The following is a 22,746-nucleotide window of genomic DNA, read 5'->3' on the forward strand; positions in this document are numbered from 1 at the left end:
ATTTCCTCCTCTCCAATGGTTATCCACTCTGTCTATGCCACAAAAAGACATAAGCGAGGGATCCTTGTTATGATACAGGCGGAAATGGTTGGAGAGGCTATGTTTGGGAAAGCCTCTCCTCACATTACCCACATGCTCATTAATCCTCACAGACAATTGGCGGGTAGTCCTGCCAATATACTGTAGCCCACAAGGGCAGCTGATTAGGTAGGTCACGTGGGTGGATCTACATGATATTAATTTGTTGATTTGGAATCTTTGGCCTGTAGCTCTGGAATGGAAGGTGGTGATCTTCCTGGGGTTTTTCTTTGACGTCTGGCAAGCGTTGCATTTGCCACAGGGAAAGAAGCCTTTTACATCCAGAAAGGTCGATTTTCTTTTAGGAGGGTCTGGTATGTTTGGGGCCAACATATGCCTAAGGTTTGTCGCTTTCCTGTAAATAAATTGTGGTTTAGCCGGTAGTATTTGGTTCAAAGTTCGGTCCTTCATTAATATGGGCCAATACTTCCGGACAATTGCTTCAATTTCTTTGTAATTCCTATTGAAGTCAGTCAGAAAGGCCAGTTCACCCTTATTTTCTAGGGTCCTATCCTTAGTTCTTAGTAGTTCATTCCTAGGTATTTGGCGCACTAGATCTCTTGTTTTTTGCACTTCTTCCATTCTATAACCTTTTTCCACAAACCTGGCTGTTAAAAGGTCAGACTGGATGAGGTAATCCTCCTCATTTTTACAATTGCGTTTAATACGCATATATTGGCCTTTTGGTATCCCACCTAGCCATTTGGGATGGTGACAGCTCTTTGTGGGAATATAGCTGTTTCTGTCAGTTTCTTTAAAATAACTTTTAGTGGAAACAGACCCACCTTGTTTCACGAGGGTCAGATCCAAAAAGTTCACTGACACTTTGTCCCATGTGGCTGTGAATACTAGGCCATATTTGTTTCTATTGATATGTTCAAGGAATGTTTTGAGTGACTCCTCTGATCCACTCCATATGAGGAGTAGATCATCGATAAATCTCTTGTAAAGTACTAGAGAAGGGTTTGGGTTTGCGAAAATTTCGCTTTCTTCCCATTGGCCTAACAGAATATTGGCCACGCTTGGGGCATATTTGGCGCCCATAGCAACGCCTTTAATTTGATTGTAGTAGCTCCCCTCGTGCCAAAAGTAATTGTTACCCATGGCTAGACTCAGGGCATCACAAATAAACTTTTTTTGACGTGGCTTTATATTCGTTTTTGAATTAAGGGCAGCAATAGTGGTGTTCAGTACATCATCTTGTTTCAGACTAGTGTACAAAGACTCAATGTCGATTGTCACTAGGAATGTATTGGATTGTACTTCCACTTGTTCTAACAAATTAATCAGATGCTTACTGTCCTTAAGATGAGATGGATACAGAGGCACTATCGGCTGCAAGAAATGATCCACATATTCTCCTATACGGGAGAATATGGAATCTATTCCACTAATTATAGGCCTTCCAGGAGGCTTGGTCTTATTTTTGTGGACTTTTGGCAGCTGGTAGATAGTCGGAAGCCGTGGTGCTTTAGGTACTAAATATTGTGCTTCCTTTTTTGTTAAGATCCTCTTCTCTTTGGCCTTTTTTACTAGTTTGCCCAATTTCAGTTTTAAGTCTCTCGTGGGGTTGGTCCTTAATTTTCTGTAAGTGTCCTGGTCACCAACCAATCTGTCAAGCTCTTGCTTGTAGTCACTTTTGTTAAGGACCACTATTCCCCCTCCTTTATCAGCCCCTCGTATCACAATATCTTTGCGATTTTCTAATTCCATAAGGCCCTTTTCCAGCTCTTTCCTTGTATATTGTTTCTTACATTTCATTTTCCGTACATCATCTTCAACCATATTTTTAAAAACTTCCAGGCAATGGTTGGAAGCCTTGGGGGGATTAAAAACAGACTTGTTTCTTAATCCGCTGTCCTCATATTCTGTAGTATTTGAGGTTTGGTTGGAAGGTTTTTCCATAAAGTGCTTCTTGATTTTTAATTTCCTGATATATTTCTCTATGTCAATGAAAGTGTTAAATTTGTCTACACCTCTATCAGGAGCAAATTTTAATCCTAACTCCAATATTTTCAATTCATCAGGAGTGAACTGGACGTTGCTGAGGTTGAATATCCCAGCTCCTAGGACTCTCTTTTCCTTTTGCCTCTTTCGTCCACCTCTACATCCTCTCCTCTGTTTTCTACCCTTCCTCCTGGTGGGCCATTTCGTTGGGGTGTCATTTCTTGTGGATACTGGGGATAAGTATCCCCTCCCCATTGTTGCCATTGGTTCCCTCTCTGCCATTGGTTCTCCTGGTACCATTGCTGTTGAGGTCTCCAGTTCTGGGGTCCATGTCCTCGTTGCCAGGGTCTGCCTCTCCCCCCCCCTCTGTGGCCTCGTCCCCTTCCATTTGGGTGGTTTTGGGAGCCTCTTCCTCTCCCTCTCGGACCTGGGGCGCCACCTCGCCCCCTCCTCTGAAAACCCCTCTGGGATGGATTATCTGGGGTATAAGCCAATGGGGAGTAGCTGTTGGAGGTGTTTGTGGCATAGACAGAGTGGATAACCATTGGAGAGGAGGAAATATGACTAAAAAAGTCTCCATGAATGAGACCCAATGGATATATAGAATGAAGACTTTGGAACCATTGGGAATGAACATTGATATTGATTTGAATTGCTTTATCTCTAATTTTTAAATTTTAAGTTTAATACACAACATCTATTTTCCATCATTTTCAACCTGTATTTATGCTTCTTTTAAAATATTTTAGATAAACTTATGTGATTTTTATGTAATTTTAATTTTTAGGTTAATTTTAGGATGTTGGAATAAAATGTATTTATTTATTTAATTGAGTAATTTTAGGTATATCGATTAGCTTATTGATTAAATATCTCAGCACACAGCAACCCATCCCATAATACATTATTTACGAATTGGAATTGATATTGAGAGTATAGGGAATAACGACTAGTATGGCATTGAATGTTTTTTGGCCAATTAAGGGTTAAATTCAACGGCAAACATAGTGAAAAGTCGTTCCTATAATTCTATTTCTAACATGTCCCCGTGAGGCACCCTTACTGAAGGGAAGAACCTAACAATCTACTAAAGAATGGGCGGTTCCTACTCCGGCAACTGGTGATTGGCTGTTGAGAGCTGTGTGAACCTCTATATAAGATGTGAGGAAATGTACGGTCACATGATCCCCTGATGACGTTAGCACGCCTAACGAAACGTGCGTCGGGAACGTGAGACCGTAGAGTTCCGGTGAGGTGGAACGCAGACGCGGAAGCGGCGTCCCATCCACCAGGAGAAGCTGAACGATTTGTACTACTGTGGCGTTTTACTTACCACTATGGAGTAAGTGCATTACTTTTTATTAAATCTCTTTATATGGCAATATTACGCTATTGGAGTTTCCTTATTTCTTATGACATGTTGTCCGGAGTCTCGGAGTCATCTGTTTACCTCTGACTTATCACACACTGGATGTGAAGACTGTAATAGGAGATTTTGGAGCTCTTGTGGAGATACATTGCGATCATGACCCCCTATAACTAAGGGGTCAACTTCTTTTGGTAAGAAGTATTTTATCCGAGCACTGGGTGTATGGTGATTGGTGAAGGCATTTCACATCAAGTCCAATTGTATTTGCTGCTGGAACTTAAAGTTTGCACCGAGCACTTTTTCAAGGACTATGTTTATTAATTTTATTATTGCTATATTCATTGGAATATTCACCTTTAAATATTGGTTCATTTATTTATGCATTAGCACTTTATTGTGAGTATACTGCTGAGCGCAATAACCCATATTCACTATCACATATTGAATGGAAGAAGGAAAACTTGTGGATTCTGTTATACACATAACGAGTTGAAGTTAGGAGCACCTTCCTAAATTGACAGGACTAATCTGTGTACCACATACGCACATACTGTAGCCAGTATGTGGGAGCCAGAATTATTGCTGGTTGATAGAGGATCAAATACTTATTTTACTCACTGAACTGCAACTCCATTTATAACATTGGTATCATGTGTTTTGCTTCTCGATTTTTGGTTAATATTCTGTCTCTATCATTTAAAATACATCTATGATAAAAATAATTTTTACCCTTCATTCCTTTGTATGTGGGCAAACTTGCAAAATCTTCCGGGGATCAAATAATTATTTTCCACACTGTATATTGCCTGTATCCAGCCTGAAGTGTGGGATGTCTGCTGTAAACCAAGGACTCCATGGTGATCGGTTTTAGATATTGTTAAGCCTCACACCTCTTTCACATAAACACATTAGGGTTAATTTACTATAATTGGAGAGTACAAAATATGGTGCAGCTCTGCATAGAAACTAATCAGCTTCCAGTTTTTTCAAAGCTTAACCATTTCCTGACCGCCCGCCGCAGTTATACTGTGGCAGGGCGGCCCTCCTGCATAGGTATACGTCGGTCGAGCGCCTGCAGCTAGAGGACAGGCGTGCCGCTGGCGGCGCTACCGCCCCCACTCGGCAGCGGGGATGCTGATGCACTGGGCAGGCGGCTCCGATTACCACCTGACACCCGCGATTGCTCCCCGTTGAGAGAGAAGGACGGGCAGCTGTTGTAAACACAGCTGACCGTTCTTCTCTCTGCAATGATCACAGAGCGCCTGTGATCCTGCTATATAGGAACACCGATCTCGGTGATCATTTCACAGGCACGCCCCCCCCCCCACAGTTAGAAACACGCCGCTAGGTACACATTTAACCCCTTGATCACTTACTGTGTTAACCTCTTCCCTGCCAGTGTCATTATTACAATAACAGTGCATATTTTTAGCACTGATTACTGTAGTAATGTCACTGGCCCTCCCAAAAGTGTCAAAAATGTCAGTCAGGGGTCCGATCTGTACTCCGCAATGTTGCAGTCCCGCAAAAAATCGCAGATCCCCACCATTACTAGTCAAAAAAAACCAAATTACATAAATCTTTCCCGTAGTTATACTAAACAAGTGTACTGGTGTTCTGCAAAAGAAGAAACACTATATTGTGCTTAAAACAAAAAGCAAACAGTCTTATTCTGCAACAGACTGTTAAGGTGTTAACCCAAACCATATATACCTTTATAAAATTAATATGTGCTGGGATAGTTTACAAAAACACAATTGAATACAAAAGTAAAAATTGAATGCAAAGTCCAAATGCAAATACAAATGTCCGTGATGACTAAATAAGGCAAAACAGAGCACCAAAATATAAAGATATGCACAGGTGCGAACGGAAATGCAAAGTCCAAGTGAAGGTGACAAATTCCGTAGTGAGTAAATAAAGCAAAACAGGTAGTATTCCAAGTGACAGCCAGAAAACAACTCAATGTGCCTGATGTCCCACCACTGCAGTAGGTTTGCTTCTTACCAGAATTCAAGGGAAAAAGGGCATGTGTGCAGCCAAATCCAATGAGAAAAAAACCTTGTGTTGGAGAAAGGAATAGATGTAAATCTTCCCACACTTTTCTAAAAAGGAGGGGGATAGGTAAGCCTCTTACCAGATAATCAAGCAATGAGGGCCTTTCAATAATTCCTGACTGGGAAAATATTCCTTCCTTTCATCCAGATTCTTCAATGGACCGGTGCCCCCTGGTGGTCTTATGCTAATCTTAGTCCTCGGTATGCAACATAAGAAACAAAAGCAGCCAATGGTGCATTATCCCCAGACCATTTATTAGTAAAAACAAGGGGTATACTTACATGAACACCGTAAATGAACACCGTAAATGGCTGCCTAGTGATTCCTGTTGTCCGCAGCTGCCTGCAGTGCAGACCGCGGCAATGTGCGTGACGATGCGGCGCCTACTTTTTGACCCGTTTCCTCCCTAGTCGAGATAAGGGGGGGGAAGAAGGTTGGGATTTTGAATGAGGCGCATGATGGGAAAGTCATACGTCTCCATCCCTGTTATTTGGAAAATAAAAATGGAGGTTGGGACTTTGTATGAGAGACACGACACTACTGCCATGGTGATGGTAACAATTTATTGTCACATATGATATAAAACACATGACATGACATGTACATTGTATAAAACAGTATAGGTAGCAGAGCTGGTACATGATACCCAAATCCAGATGCATGACAATCACATAATGGAGTATAAAAGAGTAAGCATTGCTTAAAATCATAACAACATCAGACTCGACGCGTTTCATGGACTTATTGTTGCCACTTCCTCAGGAGTAGTTGTATGATATAGATCTATAAAAGATATATGTATATCAGTATAAATAAATGACATCATATAAAGATGGATAGAAGCTGGACGGGGAAGTAAAGAAGGAGAGAAGGGGGGGAGAGAAACACACAACCCCCCAGTCTCCTAAAACTTACATGTCAGCTCTGACTGCATTTGGAGCTGGAGGTAAAGCCTGACCCTAGGTGTCTCCCACGGCATACAGAGACGGGCGTAACAGGCAAACCACACCGCACACCAGAAGGAGCATAAACTGGAAATGCATAAAGTAAAGCTGGTATTAGCATGAAAAAGAGTCTAAAATGAATAAAGAGATTGTAGGGTAAGTATATAGTTGGATGTTATATAGGTATGAGTATATGTTCAATATATAATAAGGAATGTATGAGGTAAAAATGATGGTCATGTAAGAATCTAGATTAGATAAATAAAAATATTACCAGATTATATACATATATGTATAGTAGATATATTACTTTCTTGAATGCATAATATAAATGCCTAGAGTAAAAGTAGCAAGAGTATATATAGTAAATGAGTATATTGTATATATATATCTATATATGTATTTAATGGCATTCATGATGGTGAATTATATATTGAATGCTATCTACCTGTGAATATTTAGTCAATGTATGATGGAGAATATATAAGGTGAAGCTGAATAAACCACGTTGAATAATCTAAGTTAATTGATAAGAGATGTTTGTGTATATGATGAGATTGATTGCTAACAATTACATAATACATGTGTATGGAGTGCAAAATATGTGTGATGGTAAAAATGATATGTGTGTATACGGTGATAATAGGTAATAATCATGGAAGTGTGAGTGAAATGGTATAGGGGTGAGTGGTATTGAAAGTGATTAAATATGAAAAGCAGGTGAGAGAGTGATAACAGTAAGGAGAAAAAGAGGGGGTGGAAAGGAATGAATGAAAATTGTGAAATCACTGATAGATAGAATAGAATAGATAGAAATACCAGAGGGAAACCGAAAACCCACAATGTGCAGCATGAAAGGAGTGACCAAGGAACCTACAGCAAAGTAAAGTATGAGTATGATGAAATAAATATATCCAAGAATAAGAGGTAAGGAGAGTATGAAAAGAATACCGATAAGGTGCATTTCCGAGCTCCGGACCGGCATGTGACATAGCCGCCAAAATCACCACCTCGTGCACCCAACATCACGGCAGTGCATACAATGGGATCGGTGCGGGAACGGCAGCCACACTGCAGAGCCGTCCCGCAAGCCGCCCAATATGTACTGAGATGGTAACAGTCGTCGGCGTGTTGGCGCCAATGACGTCACACGCCGGCGCAGGGCGTGATGCCGATGTGTGGCGGCTCCACCCCCCAAATTCCCCGCGCCAAAAGGGGGAGGGGGAGAAGGTAGGACATACGGCACACATCGCGGCTCCCAGTGGGGACATCAGGTGAAGGCAAACCTACAGACCAACGCCCACAAGATGAAATAAATGTAGTAAACATATGTAGGAAACATCATAGTATTCCATCATCAGATAGTATTGGAGTAAAGAAAAAGTATAAGTATAAGAAATCCCCACTACATACGGGGGAAAGAATGTAGGGACACAACTGGTTGGGCTAACAATTGGTCAGCCACAAAAGTGGTCAATACAAACAGTAATATATACTTATATATTAGAGTATATAACCATGACAGTTCGCGTGGTGTCTCTCCATCCCTAATCATATTGATTATTTGGGTACAGCGTCGCACGACCGCGCAATTGTCCGTTAAAATAACGCAGTGCCGAATCACAAAATATGGCCTGGTCATTAAGGGGGAAAATCTTCTGGTCCAAAAGTGGTTAATTGAACAAACTGAAGTTAGAAGCTGATTGGCTACCACGCAGAGCTGCACCAGATTTTGTACTTCCCACTTTTAGTCAACCTCCGTGAGCTTTTTTAAGGCACCTCCTTTCAGTCGCTTGGTTAACTTCCCAGTTACCTTTCACTGTGTCAGACCAGTCTGAATATGTTTAAAACTATTTATATTTTTTGAAAACTGAAAAGTTTAATTTATTTTTTTAATTTAATTCTATTAGAGTTATAGCATTATGGGAGATCCAACATACTTTCCTCCTTAAACAACTTTTCAGCATGGCTACCTCCCTAAAAAGGACATGGAACTACAATGTACTTCCATAGTAAAAAAAATCAAATTGAATTAGGATTGCCTCCATGTTTCTCTTTGTATGCTCACTTAATTGAGAAGCTGCTTAACTTGTATATATCAAGCTTACACTGGGTATAGAAAATAATCATCCACTTTAAAAAAATCACATCTTGTTGCTTTGCAGCCTGAAATGAAGACAAACACATTTTTTGCTTTATCCAGCTGTATTTACTCAGTGCAACATATAATCCAAGTGAAAGATATAACACCAACATGTCCGAAAAAAAAAAATCTAAAATGGAATCACTGAGTTTGAAAAAGGATTCCCCCCCCCCCCCCTCGTAAAAATTACTTTATTTCTTAAGCAGAATGAGGTCTAACTAATCACCTTCTCAATGGCACACAAAGCCATTTGACTTTCAGCTGTGATCAGCTGTGGTCATTTTGATTAGCTCAGCATGAACAGAGCTCTCCTGGAGCATTTCAGTCCCCGGTAGTGCAACTGAAGAAAACAAACTATGGGTGGCAAGGCACTCTCAAAAGATTTCCAGGATAAAGTTGTGGACAGGCACAAGTCAGGAGATGGAAAAAAAATTCAAAGGCTTTCTCAATGCCTAAAAGCACAGTGAGGTCTAAATTTAAGAAGTGAAAGGTATTTGGTGCAACACAAATGTGGCTTGTATGGGAGGGTTGCAAGAAGAACGCCACTCCTAAAGAAAGGCAACATGCAGTCACAACCAAAATGCACCTTGAAGATTCTGAGGCAACATGGATAAAGTGATATGGTCAAATGAGACTAAAGTTGAATTACTTGGCCTCCACACCAAAAGACATGTCTGGTGGAAATCCAATACAGCTCACCATTCAGATAACACCATTCTGACAATAAAGTATGGAGGTTGTAATATCCGGTTAGGGGGTGGTTCTCTGCAGCAGGGACTGGAGCACTTGTCAGGATAGAAGGAAAAATGAATGGGGCAAAATATCTGCTGCCCTCTGCCAGAAAGTTGTCAATGGGAAGATTTGCCTTCCAACACAATGACCCAAAGTGCACAGCAAAAATGACCACTTGGTGGTTGAAGGTGAAAAAGGTGAATGTCCATGCATGGCCTAATCAGAACCCAGACTTAAACCCCATTAAAAATCTGTGGAATTATTTGAAGACTGCAGTCCACAAACGGTCACCATGAAATTTAACAGTACTTGAGTAATTCAGACATATCCCAACAGACTAAAGGCTGTAATTAAAGCAAAAGGTGGTTCAATAAAATACTGACACAAGGGAGTTCAAGGGAGTGATACTTTTCCAACTCCTGATTCTGTTTTTTATTTTTTTTATTTATTTATTTTTTCTGACATGTTGGTGAGGGGTGTATGGGCAACAAATGCAATAAACTATATATTATGATTTACATGTTAATTAGATCTTTAACCACAGAAGATTTGGCTGCTCAATGACCAGGCCACTTTTTTCAACTTGGCATTGCGTGAATTTAATTGACAATTGCACGGTCATGCAATGCTGTACCCAAACAAAATTTACGTCCTTTTTTTCCCACAAACAGAGCTTTCTTTTGGTGGTATTTGATCACCTCTGCGCTTTTTATTTTTTGCGATATTAATAAAAAAACGAGAAAAAATTTTGCGAAAAATTTACATTTTCTAATTTGGCTGTTAAAAAATATCCAATATATTAAATTTTTGTCATATATTTAGGCAAAAATGTATTTAGCTACATGTCTTTGACAAAAAAATTCTCAATGAGCATTTTTTATCCAATTTAAGACCGGGCCATATTTTGCGATTCGGCACTGCGTTATTTTAACGGACAATTGCGCGGTTGTGCGACGCTGTACCCAAATAAAATTTACATAATTTTTTTCCCCACAAATAGAGCTTTCTTTTGGGGGTATTTGATCACCTGTGCCATTTTTAATTTTTGAAAAAAAGAGCGACAATTGTGAAAAAAAACAATATTTTTCACATTCTGCTATATAACATTCCCCAAAAAAAAATTCTAAATCAAAATTTTTTAACATTTTAGGCCAATCTGTTTTCTGCTACATATTTTTGGTAAAAAAAAATCACAATGTATTTTGATTGGTTTGCGCAAAAGTTATCATGTTTACTAACTACGGGAAAGATTTGTCATTTTTATTGTGTTTTTTTTTTTTTTTTTTTACTAGTAATGGCGGTGATCTGTGATTTTTTTTTTGCGGGACTGAGACATTGCGGTGGACAGATCGGACCCCTAACTGACATTTTTGACAGTTTTGGTGGGACCAGTGACATTACTACAGTAATCAGTGCTAAATAATTTGCACTGTTACTGTAATAATGACACTGGCAGGGAAGGGGTTAACACTGTTGGTTATCAAGGGGTTAAATGTATGCCTCATGCTTACTGACGTGTGTGGGGAGAGGGGGTTCTGTGACAGAGACAGAGATCGCAGGTTCAGCTATGCTGAATCCTGTGATCTCTCCCTGTCGGTCAGTGTTTACACACGCGGGCGGTGTTTACACAAGCGGGCGGATCTTCTCACACTTTCCCCGACACTTTCCCCGACGATCAGGGAAGAGAGGCGGCCTCTCCACCTCTTCTCCTACGGCCCGACTCCCGCTGTGTCTAAACACAGCGGCAGCGAGCCTTCGAGACAGCTAGGAGTCCAGCAACGTAGGTCTACATCGCTGAACTCAGAGCTGTCACTGTGCTGCAGTAGCAGCAACGTGAGCAGTCCTAAAGTGGTTAATGTTACAAATATATTCACCTATCTGAACATTCTTGCATTTTATCAAACGATTGCACATGTAGCAATTCATGCAGATTCATAATTTATACTGTTTGTATAGTAAAATCCAATCTTTTTCCATTTTTTATAAATGGTTCTCATTCATATATTTTATAAACTATTACATTTGCAAAATGTTATTATTAGAGCATTTTTTTACCTTTTGTTTTATCCCCTTGTAATTTAAGTCAGTAACTGTCAATCACCTGCTTTATCAGCCATGAGAGAATAGTTTACTTTATTTTATCTAACGAGCAAACAGGTTTTGCTTAAGAATAGTGAGGCTCCACATCACTTAACAGTTCTTGATGGGATCCTTCCTTTTCCAACCCTATGCCAGCTCTCACACAGTTCCCATCAGCAGAACTTTTTCGTCACTTTTACATTTTTCTCCCCAACTCCCCCCCTTCTCATCGATGGACCAGCTTACCACATTTGACCCCCACGCTTCAGGACAGATTTTCACTTTGTATCTCATGGTGCTTTCCAAGCTCTTCCCTAGGCCCCCATCCTATATTAGTAAATGGGAGTCTAACCTCAGTATCACTGTTGAACCAGAAAATTGAACTGATATTGGCAGGCCAACAGGTCCTACTTAGTGAATGTTGCTAATGCTATGCAGAAAACCTCATTCAAATTTCTCTCCCTCTGGAACCTGGTCCCAGCCCGCATCCTTACATATGTACCGCACTATCCAGCTGAGTGCTTTTGGGGCTGCGATGATTTAGGAATGTACCTTCATGTCTGGTGGATGTGCTTCATAGTTCGCAGGTTTAGGACAGATTTTTTTATTGTCCTCTCCAGACTATTGCTCCAGATCCCAATATTGCTGTAATGAATTTACATCCCCCAAATGTAACCACTGCCCAGTTCAAACTTCTCCTGCAAACTATTACAGCAGCCAAACAGGCAATGACAGCTGCCTGAAAAAACCCCACCCTTAGCTTAACAGAAGTTGATTCATGGCAAGATTCTCACCACCCTACATGACCGTGTCCCCAACCGTGGATAGACCAGTTTCTTCAGCCTTAATGTTATGCTGCTATTGGTTGGTGCCACTAAAATTGTTCTCCCTCTGACACAAACAGACCCCCCCCAGCTCTTTTTTTTCCTTTCAGCTCTTTTTTTCCTCCCACACCATTGAATTGCTTCTCTTTTCTATCCCCACCTGTTTTCTTGTTGTTTCAGGTATGTCCCGATTTTTGCATATGCCTTTCTCACTGTATTCATTGGTGATGATGTATAGGTTTATAGCTGCCTGTATGCTTATTTGGCCTATATATATAGGCCTCAGCCTTGTGATTACAGTCAATGCTTTCAAATGTGAGTCCCTTTTTTCCTGTTTGTTATATGTAAAACTTGAATAAAAACTTTTGAACAGAAAGAAATATGTGGCTCCATGGATGTTTTGCAAACATTAGAGATTACATGATATAGGCATTCAAATTCTCCCTTTTTTATATTATGGTGCGGAGAATGTCACTTCATAATCTATAAGCAGTAGTAGAACTGTAGAAGAGCTTAAAATAATGTAGGTCAAATTACATAGGGCTCATGTAATCTATAATTTCTTCTAGATATTCAAGCAAGACCTTTCAATCTAGCATGCCAGTAAGGCACGTTATTGTGCCATGCTTTAACCAGTGAACAAAAGTAAAACGTTTAGCATCTAATTAAGATATGCAAAAGAAACAAGAGGTACACACTTATTAAACCTTTAGAGCATTTCATTGCGCCTAAATCCAAGAAAGACAAAATATTGTTAGCTAGTGCATTTCATGGTAAAATGAATAAAAGATATGCAGTATATATCTGCAGTACATACACATTTCTCCATGTTTTATGCCTTTTAGAAACCTTGCCAATGAAGAAAAATACATTTTGATCCTGTCAGAAATGCACTAAATGCCTATTTTCCTGTCACAGGCTAACAACACAGTGCCTTCACAGCTGCCAGTTTTTGTGCTTTCCTTCTCTTGTGAAAAAAACAGCAGAGATTTTTTTGTCTGACATTGGGTTACAAATGTAGTGAAATTGTCACATCTTTAACACCCTGCTTCTAGTTAAGTCAGGGGCAGCAAAAAAGCTCCCATCTGACAATGCCCTAATGATGACTGTGATCAATATTTTTTGGAAGATTAGATTTTTTCAGGTTGCTGTCGCTATTAATTCATTAATTTATGCATTGTATGTATGTGTATTAACAGGATGTTTAAATCTAACTTAGCTGCTTTTTATTTTTGTGTTTAGATTCTTCGAATCATGGAATCAATTTGGGAAGCCGAAACATTGGACCTTTGTTTGCTACCCTATGGCTGCATTTCTACAGGAAACAAAATTGGTTAGGTTTAATATTTATTAATGTAGCTTGTCTGGTTTGTTATTTGTATGCTTTGTTTGTTTCATTAGGCATGCTGTCATATGTTATATAGAAAAGTGTCAGTTTAGTTTCCCTTCTAAAAAACACACTTTATTTAAAACTGAAATTAAAGCCTTGAAATGCATAAAGGTCTAGCCTAGCTGCTAAAGGCTTCTGATTTTCATCCACACATACAGGGAGTGCAGAATTATTAGGCAAACGAGTATTTTTGAGGATTCATTTTATTATTGAACAACAACCATGTTCTCAATGAACCCAAAAACTCATTAATATCAAAGCTGACTATTTTTGGAAGTAGTTTTTAGTTTGTTTTTAGTTTTAGCTATTTTAGGGGGATATCTGTGTGTGCAGGTGACTATTACTGTGCATAATTATTAGGCAACTTAACAAAAATCAAAGATACAGTATACCCATTTCAATTATTTATTTTTACCAGTGAAACCAATATAACATCTCAACATTCACAAATATACATTTCTGACATTCAAAAACAAAACAAAAAACAAATCAGTGACCAATATAGCCACCTTTCTTTGCAAAGACACTCAAAAGCCATCCATGGATTCTGTCAGTGTTTTGATCTGTTCACCATCAACATTGCGTGCAGCAGCAACCACAGCCTCCCAGACACTGTTCAGAGAGGTGTACTGTTTTCCCTCCTTGTAAATCTCACATTTGATGATGGACCACAGGTTCTCAATGGGGTTCAGATCAGGTGAACAAGGAGACCATGTCATTAGCTTTTCTTCTTTTATACCCTTTCTTGCCAGCCACGCTGTGGAGTACTTGGACGCGTGTGATGGAGCATTGTCCTGCATGAAAATCATGTTTTTCTTGAAGGATGCAGACTTCTTCCTTTACCACTGCTTGAAGAAGGTGTCTTCCAGAAACTGGCAGTAGGACTGGGAGTTGAGCTTGACTCCATCCTCAACCCGAAAAGGCCCCACAAGCTCATCTTTGATGATACCAGCCCAAACCAGTACTCCACCTCCACCTTGCTGGCGTCTGAGTCGGACTGGAGCTCTCTGCCCTTTACCAATCCAGCCACGGGCCCATCCATCTGGCCCATCAAGACTCACTCTCATTTCATCAGTCCATAAAACCTTTGAAAAATCAGTCTTGAGATATTTCTTGGCCCAGTCTGGACGTTTCAGCTTGTGTGTCTTGTTCAGTTGTGGTCGTCTTCCAGCCTTTCTTACCTTGGCCATGTCTCTGAGTATTGCACACCTTGTGCTTTTGGGCACTCCAGTGATGTTGCAGCTCTGAAATATGGCCAAACTGGTGGCAAGTGGCATCTTGGCAGCTGCACGCTTGACTTTTCTCAGTTCATGGGCTGTTATTTTGCACCTTGGTTTTTCCACACGCTTCTTGCGACCCTGTTGACTATTTTGAATGAAATGCTTGATTGTTCGATGATCATGCTTCAGAAGCTTTGCAATTTTAAGAGTGCTGCATCCCTCTGCAAGATATCTCACTATTTTTGACTTTTCTGAGCCTGTCAAGTCCTTCTTTTGACCCATTTTGCCCAAGGAAAGGAAGTTGCCTAATAATTATGCACACCTGATATAGGGTGTTGATGTCATTAGACCACACCCCTTCTCATTACAGAGATGCACATCACCTAATATGCTTAATTGGTAGTAGGCTTTCGAGCCTATACAGCTTGGAGTAAGACAACATGCATAAAGAGGATGATGTGGTCAAAATACTCATTTGCCTAATAATTCTGCACTCCCTGTAGATGTACTGTATGAAGCCACCTCGCTACTGCTTGGTTGTACTTCAGGGTTCTAGATACACCTAATGCTGGTGAGAGTAGTTAAATCGGCTATTCCTAAACCCACCAACTGTAGGTTCATTGTAACCTCTTTGTCAGGAGCTTGTGCTGGAGCTTCAATCAGCATCACATGTGAGAATCATAGAAAAGAAAATGTGACAAGCTACAATTCACATATACATACCTGACATAGGAAAATTTTAGGTAAAAACCATCAATGCATTGGTTGCATAAAAAAATAACTTTGGCATCCATCCCAAACTGACATAGAGAATACCACTACAGTATCTCACAAAAGTGAGTACACCCCTCACATTTTTAACTATTTTATTATATCTTTTCATGTGACAACTCTGAAGAAATGACACTTTTTCAATGCCAAAAACAATCATACAAATAATATATAAAATATAAGTGGTTTATTGAAAAACATTAAAATCGTTCCCAAATAAGATTAATGGGAGAAAATAAGAGAACATCACATATAATGAGTTAAAACTTTGTACAAAGTACTCCTGGAGCCTCAGTCAGCATCACATGTGAGAACCATAGGAAAGAATATGTGACAAGCTACAATTCACATATACATACTGTACTAGACATAGGAAATTTTTAGTTTATCCCATTACTGACTTCCTTTTAACAATTGAGAGTTAAATTGTAAAAGGAAAGCTTATTGCCAACATGGCAGCTAATGCATTATTGCAGCTGTGAAGGAAGCCAGCTGGCACATTACTCACTTTAAGAACAAAACAATCCAGTTACTTGTCAGTTAACCAGACACAATGGTGGCATAGGTTAACCAGGTGTGTGATGACTCTACAGGAGCTGAGACCAGAAGGTCCAGCATCAAAACTCTGGAAGTATGGCCATAGCTATAGTACATAATTCATAGTTAGTCAGGTTGAAAAAGACACAAGTTCATCTGGCTCAACCAATAATAAAAAAAAAAAAAAACAAATGAAAACCCAACCATACAATCCCAAATTCCATATACACAATTCTATACCCGCAGTTGTTCCAGAGGAAGGCGAAAAAACCCCAGCAAAGCATGATCCAATTTGCTACAGCAGGGGAAAAAAAAATCCTGATCCCCCGAGAGGCAATCGGATATTCCCTGGATCAACTTTACCTATAAATATTATTATCCATTTATCTTATGTACACCCAGGAAATAATCCAGGTCTTTTTTAAAGCAATCTAGTGAGCTGGCCAGAACCACCTCTGGAGGGAGTCTATTCCACATTTTCACAGCTCTTACGGTGAAGAAGCCTTTCCGCATTTGGAGACAATATTAGTTTTTTCTAGACGTAAAGAGTGCCCCCTTGTCCTCTGTGTGGACTTTAAAGTGAACAACTTAACACCAAGTTCACTATATGGATCCCTTATGTATTTATACATGTTGATCATATCCCCCCTTAATCTCCTCTTCTCAAGAGAGAATAAATTCAGTTCCTCTAGTCTTTTCTCATAGCTGAGCTCCTCCATGCCTCTTATCAGTTTGGTTGCCCATCTCTGCACTCTCTCCAGTTTCCCGATATCCTTTTTAAGAACTGGCGCCCAAACCTGAACTGCATATTCCAGATGAGGTCTTACTAATGATTTGTACAGGGGCAAAATCTCTCTCTCTGGAGTCCATGCCTTTGCTTTGGAAACCGCAGCTTGGCATTGCATGCTATTATTAAGCTTAGGATCTACCAGAACACCCAGATCCTTCTCCACTATAGATTCCCTCAATTCTGCTCCGCCTAGTATGTATGATGCATGCATATTCTTAGCCCCCAAGTGCATAACTTTACATTTATAATCATTAAACCTCATTTGCCACATAGTTGCCCAATGAAACAGTGCATTAGGGTCAGTATGTAAATTAGCTTTGCTTCCAGCACTCAATAAAAATGTAAATTGTAAATTTTAGATAAGTCCATGAGGTGGCATGCACCTCATTGAACCTAACCCAGAATAATCCAATGCATTTTAGAAAGTGGCTGAATTCCAGCAGTTCAGCTCAGCTTTAAAGCAGCGTAATGTGGAAGTTCAGCACACAGATCAAACTAATAATGTGCCGTGCTTCATGAATTGAACATCAGTACATGATAAGTTTGGTTAAGGCATTGGGAATCTGGGATCAATGTGTACACATGCTAGCCCACAATGCAAGAGTATAGTAATGTTTTAACCTGCTTTTGTTTATTTGCTTTATGCATGGGAGATTATTTACTAAAGGCAAATAGACTATTCACTTTGCTATGAAAGCTGCACTTTGCAAGGGAACTGAATTTTACCATCCAATCACAATCAAAAATGCTGTTTTTTTCTTTTCATTGTACATGATTGGGTATTCATTGCAAAGTGAAATGTCAACACCACATTCACTAAGCTAAGGAGACATTTAATTGCAAAGTGAACAGCTTGTTTTCCTGCAGTAAATCAACCCCATAGTGTATAGTTATCTGTATACTTACTAAGTTAGTACCCTGTTGGAAGGGCTGTAAAGACTCCTATCACCCCATGCAACTCTCAGTGGCCTTTTGAGCTTGTGACCCTCAATGGGCCTTTACCGGTATCCTGCTTTAGCTGTTAGTGGGCAAATAAACATTACATTGCAAACATGATTTTTTTTTCTGACAGGTTACAAGTATAACAGTTTTCAGTCTAATGTTGCACTGCTCTGTTTAGTGTCCACTCACTGGACCCACTATTTTGCTGGCAGAAATGTTGCTTAGTACATTCTGTTTACTTTGATATTATTATTGAAAGACAATAAAAAATAAGCTACTACACTTAGGGGTAATTATGTAACTATTTGCCTTTCCTTTGCTGTTCCTGTTGTATCATACCTTTCCAATGTTTTCTGTAGGAAGCTAATGCAGTTTATTTTCTTTTCATTCCAAAGGAATGATTCAGATTGTGAAGGATGCCACGACCATTGCCCAAATACAGCAGAGCATAGTGGGCAACACAGGTGCATTTAAAGATGAGGTTCTGAGTCAGTGGTTAAAAGAGAAATGTCCAATCGAAGAGAAGGTAGGTTGCCAATTCTGTTTTATTTAACTTTACTTTGTTTTAGATATGTACAGTATATATACACCATACATTACTTGTTTAAGGCTGGCACACCCTGTTCAGAACAGTATCTAGTATGAACTTTTAGTTATTAGAACTAAAAATTTGCTTGCTAGAAATTATGAGATTTGAGCTAAATTCAAGGTTGTTTTAAGATCCAAGACATATTCTTACCTGTTGCGAAAAATGACTACCCCCCTTCCATAATTTTTAGAAGCTAAAGGCTTAAAGAAGAATGAATGAATTTCCAGATGTTGTTCAGCATATTTCAGCCTGGGTGACATTTTCAAAAATATTTCCTATTTGCTAATGATGTCTTCAGCATGCTGAAACTGTCAGCCATTTAAAGCCAATAGAAAAAAAACTGTGCTAAGAGTTTGTTAGGTAGGATGAGAGGCGTTGCAAATTCAATATATATTAACAGATTAAAAAAAAAACACATATATATATATATATATATACAGTATATATATATATATATATATATATATATATATATATATATGTACACTTCTCAAAAAAGAATTAAGGAAAACTTTGAAAACACATTGGATCTCAAAGGGGAAAATATCAATGTGTTAGGAACGAAAGGATGCCACATTGTTTAATGGAAATGAAAGCTATCAACCTACAGAGGGCTGAATTCAGAGACACCCCGAAAATCAAACTAAAAAAATAATGCAGCAGGCTAGTCCATTTTGCTAAAATTTGCTTCAGCAACTCAAAATGGTACTCAGTAGTTTGTATGGCCCCCCACATGCTTGTATGCATGCCTGATAATGTTGGGGCATGCTCCTTTTGAGACAACGGATGGTTTCCTAAGGTATTTCCTCCCAGATCTAGACCAGGCCATCACTGAGCTCCTGAACAGACTAAGGTGCAACCTGGTGGTGTCAGATGGACCAAAACATAATTTGTCCCAGAGGTGTTCTATTGGATTTAGGTCAGGCGATCGTGGGGGCCATTCAATGGTATCAATTCCTTCATCCTCCAGGAACTGGCTGCATACTCTTGCCACATGAGGCCAGGCACTGTTGTGCACTAGAAGGAACCCAGGACCCACTGCACCAGCATAGGGTATGACAATGGGTCCAGAGATTTCATCCCAATACCTAGTGGCAGTCAGGGTGCCATTGTCTAGCCTGTAGAGGTCTGTGCGTCCCTCCATGGGTATGCCTTCCCAGACCTTCACTGGCCCACCACCAAACCGGTCATGCTGAACAATGTTACAGGCAGCATAACATTCTCCACTGCTTCTCCAGACCTTTTCACATCTGTTGCATGTGCTCAGGCTGAACCTGCTCTTATCTGTGAAAAGCACACGGCGCCAGTGGCGGACCTGCCAATTCTTGTGTTCAATGGCAAATGCAAATCAAGCTCCATGGTGCTGGGCAGTGAGAACAGGGCCCACTAGAGGACGTTGGACCCTCAGGCAACCCTTATAAAGCCTGTTTCTGATTGTTTGGTCAAAGGCATTCACACCAGTGGCCTGCTGGAGGTCATTTTGTAGGGCTCTGGCAGTGCTCATCCTGTTCCTCATTGCACAAAGGAGCAGACACTGGTCCTGCTGATGGGTTAATGACCTTCTTTGGCCCTGTCCAGCTCTCCTAGAGTAACTGACTGTCTCCTGGAATCTCCTCCATGCTCTTGAGACTGTGGCGGGAAAAGCAGCAAACCTTCTGGCAATGGCATGTATTGATGTGCCATCCTGCAGGGGTTGGAATGATTGTGCAACCTCTATAAGGTCCAGGTATCGCCTCACGCTACTGGTAGTGACACTGACCCTAGCCAAATGCAAAACTAGTGAAAAACAGTCAGAAAATATGAGTAGGAAAAATAATTTAAGTTGCCTCCACCTCTAAAACATTCTGTTTTGGAGGTTGTCTCATTGTTGCCCATCTAGTGCCGGTTGTGAATTTCATTAACACCAAAGCAGCTGAAACTGATCAACAACCCCCTCTGCTACTTAACCGACCAGATTAATATCCCAGGAGTTTAATTGACTTCATGCTATACTCTGATTAAAATTGTATGTAATTTTTTTGAGCAGTCTATGTAATGTGTGTGTGTGTGTATATATATATATATATATATATATATATATATATATATATATATATATATATATACTGGTATATGTGCTTATTCAAGCACCTCTAATGTACCAGGGCTGATTTCATTCTATTTTTGTACAAAGTCACACATTTTAAAGTAATTAAAGTATAGCAATAGCTTAAACTAACATTGAGCCAACTGCCTCTCTGCACCACCTTCATCATTACGATAAACCCTACACAAAACTTGGGTGAAATGATTATGTGTTTGCCGTGCTATGTGGTGTTTTACTTTTTCTTTTAGCCAGCCGTGTACACAACTTTCTATCATACAAAATAACAGAGAGACCAGGCTTTCAATTATACTCAATAAAGAAAAAAAGTGAAACTCTAACTGCTTTAACTAACTGCGTATTGTTTGGAACAGCATAGTCATTTAATATATGGCCTGTGTGGGGCATGTAGTATTTAGAATGAGAAGTATTTGGCCCTATATTATTATAAATTATAGTTACATTTTAAACACTTAGGGCTCTTTCACACGGGCGGTCCGATCAGATCCGCCTGTCAGTTTTTTAGGCGGATCTGATCGGATGCCCCATTTAGCCCTATGGAGCAGCGGATGTCAGCGGTGACATGTCCGCTGACACCCGCTGCCATTCGCATCCGATCCTGTCCGTGAATTTCCAGACGGATGGAAACCCTATTTTCCATCCGTCCTGGGGATCGGATAGGATGAGAGCGGACAGGCGGTCCGCTCTCATCCGATTCCCCATAGAGAGCAGCGGGGGCTGTGACACCTCCCTCTCCGCACTGCAAGCGGAGACGGAGCTGTCATCCGCCGGCTCAGTGGGGATCGCGGATCGATCCCCGCTGAGCAGCACGGATGCGCCTACGGAGGCGGACATTGTGAAAGAGCCCTTAAAGTGATAATCAAGGCAGATATAAACAAAAAAACAAACATGTCATACTTACCTGCTCTGTGCAATTGTTTTGCAAAGAGCAGCCCCCAATCCTCCTCTTTTCAGGGTCCCCCGCTGGCTCTCCTGGGCCCTCCCTGCTGCTGAGTGCCCCCATAGCAAGCAACCTTCGATTTTGGACACTGAGACTTATTTGTTTCTCCTGTTACCACATTGCCATTGTTATTACAATTGACTTGTTTACTGAATCATTATATTTTCTTTGTATCTGTACTTATGATGAAAATCTTAATAAAATTTGTTTAAAAAAAAAATAATAATGAACTTGCTGGCACAGCTATACCCACCACCTTGGATGGCTTAATTGCCCTTAGCATCCAACTCGATGTCCGCTTCTAGGAGCGAGATCTGGAAAGGATTGCGCTATGTCACCCCCCCCCCCGGTGGGTGGCTTCGCTCCTGTTGTCCAGAACATTCTTAAACAACCCATCTCTCCGCTGTGTTGGCTTCCGAAGAACCCATGCAATTAGGCCACACACGCCTTACTCCACAAGAGAGGTCACATCGCCTGAGACTCGGCTTATGTCTTTACTGCGGAGCTGGTGGTCATATAAGGCTCGGTTCACACTTATGCGATGCGGGAAGGCTGCGAATTCGCAGCCTGTTCCCGCATCGCAAACGCACCCTTGGCAGTTCACACTGCCATATGCGATACGCTGGGGGTGTCAATGTAATCTTAACGACACCCCCAGTTTGATCGCATATCGCAGTGCGATCTTACAGCTCGCACAGGATCGGATCGCACAAGTGTGAACCACTGTGCGATCCGATCCTGATGCGGCTCAAAAAAAGGGTCCTGTGTGTCTTTGCTGCGGGTGCAGTGCGAATTTAGCCATACAGAGTGTATGGCTGAATTCGCACCGCACACCCGATCGCATATAATGAAGGAGCAGTGCGCTCCGATATTATATGTGATCGCCGCAGCCGTACATATGTGAAACGGCACTAATAAAATCTTGTCCGTCCATGAAAACTCACAGGTCTTGGTCGCTGTGAGGGAGGTGATCTAGACCAGAATCTGAACTCCGCCACTTACCCTCGATTTGTCATACCAGTCTCTATTCATTGGGCCATGAACTCGTATCAGGTTTCTGCATATGTGGACTCTGGAGCAGCCGGGAATTTCATTGAGCAGTCCTTGGCCACTAAATTGGGCATTCCTCTAGTTCCCCTGGCTATGCCTCAATCTGTATTGGCAGTGGATGGCTTGACCTTGGCCTTCGGACCCCTAAGGTTTAGAACAACCTCCATCACCATGCATGTCGGTGTCCTTCATTGTGAGGAAGTCTCCTTTTTGATACTTCCCAAGTCTTCTAGTCCCAT

The 22,746-nt window shown here is 40.6% G+C and overlaps 1 protein-coding gene across 2 annotated transcripts in view; it reads left to right on the forward strand.

Moving 5' to 3' along the window:
* The window catches only part of PIK3CG (phosphatidylinositol-4,5-bisphosphate 3-kinase catalytic subunit gamma), a 139,746-nt gene that overhangs the window by 86,407 nt on the left and 30,593 nt on the right, over nucleotides 1-22,746 (forward strand). For both annotated transcript variants that reach the window (XM_082254381.1, XM_082254382.1), the window contains exons 7-8: nucleotides 13,417-13,507; nucleotides 18,220-18,350. In XM_082254381.1, coding sequence (XP_082110507.1) covers nucleotides 13,417-13,507; nucleotides 18,220-18,350 — 222 coding nt within the window. The remainder of the gene's footprint in view (nucleotides 1-13,416; nucleotides 13,508-18,219; nucleotides 18,351-22,746) is intronic.

Source organism: Pelophylax lessonae (assembly GCF_965119305.1).
Source record: "Pelophylax lessonae genome assembly, chromosome: 4".
NCBI lineage: Eukaryota > Metazoa > Chordata > Amphibia > Anura > Ranidae > Pelophylax > Pelophylax lessonae.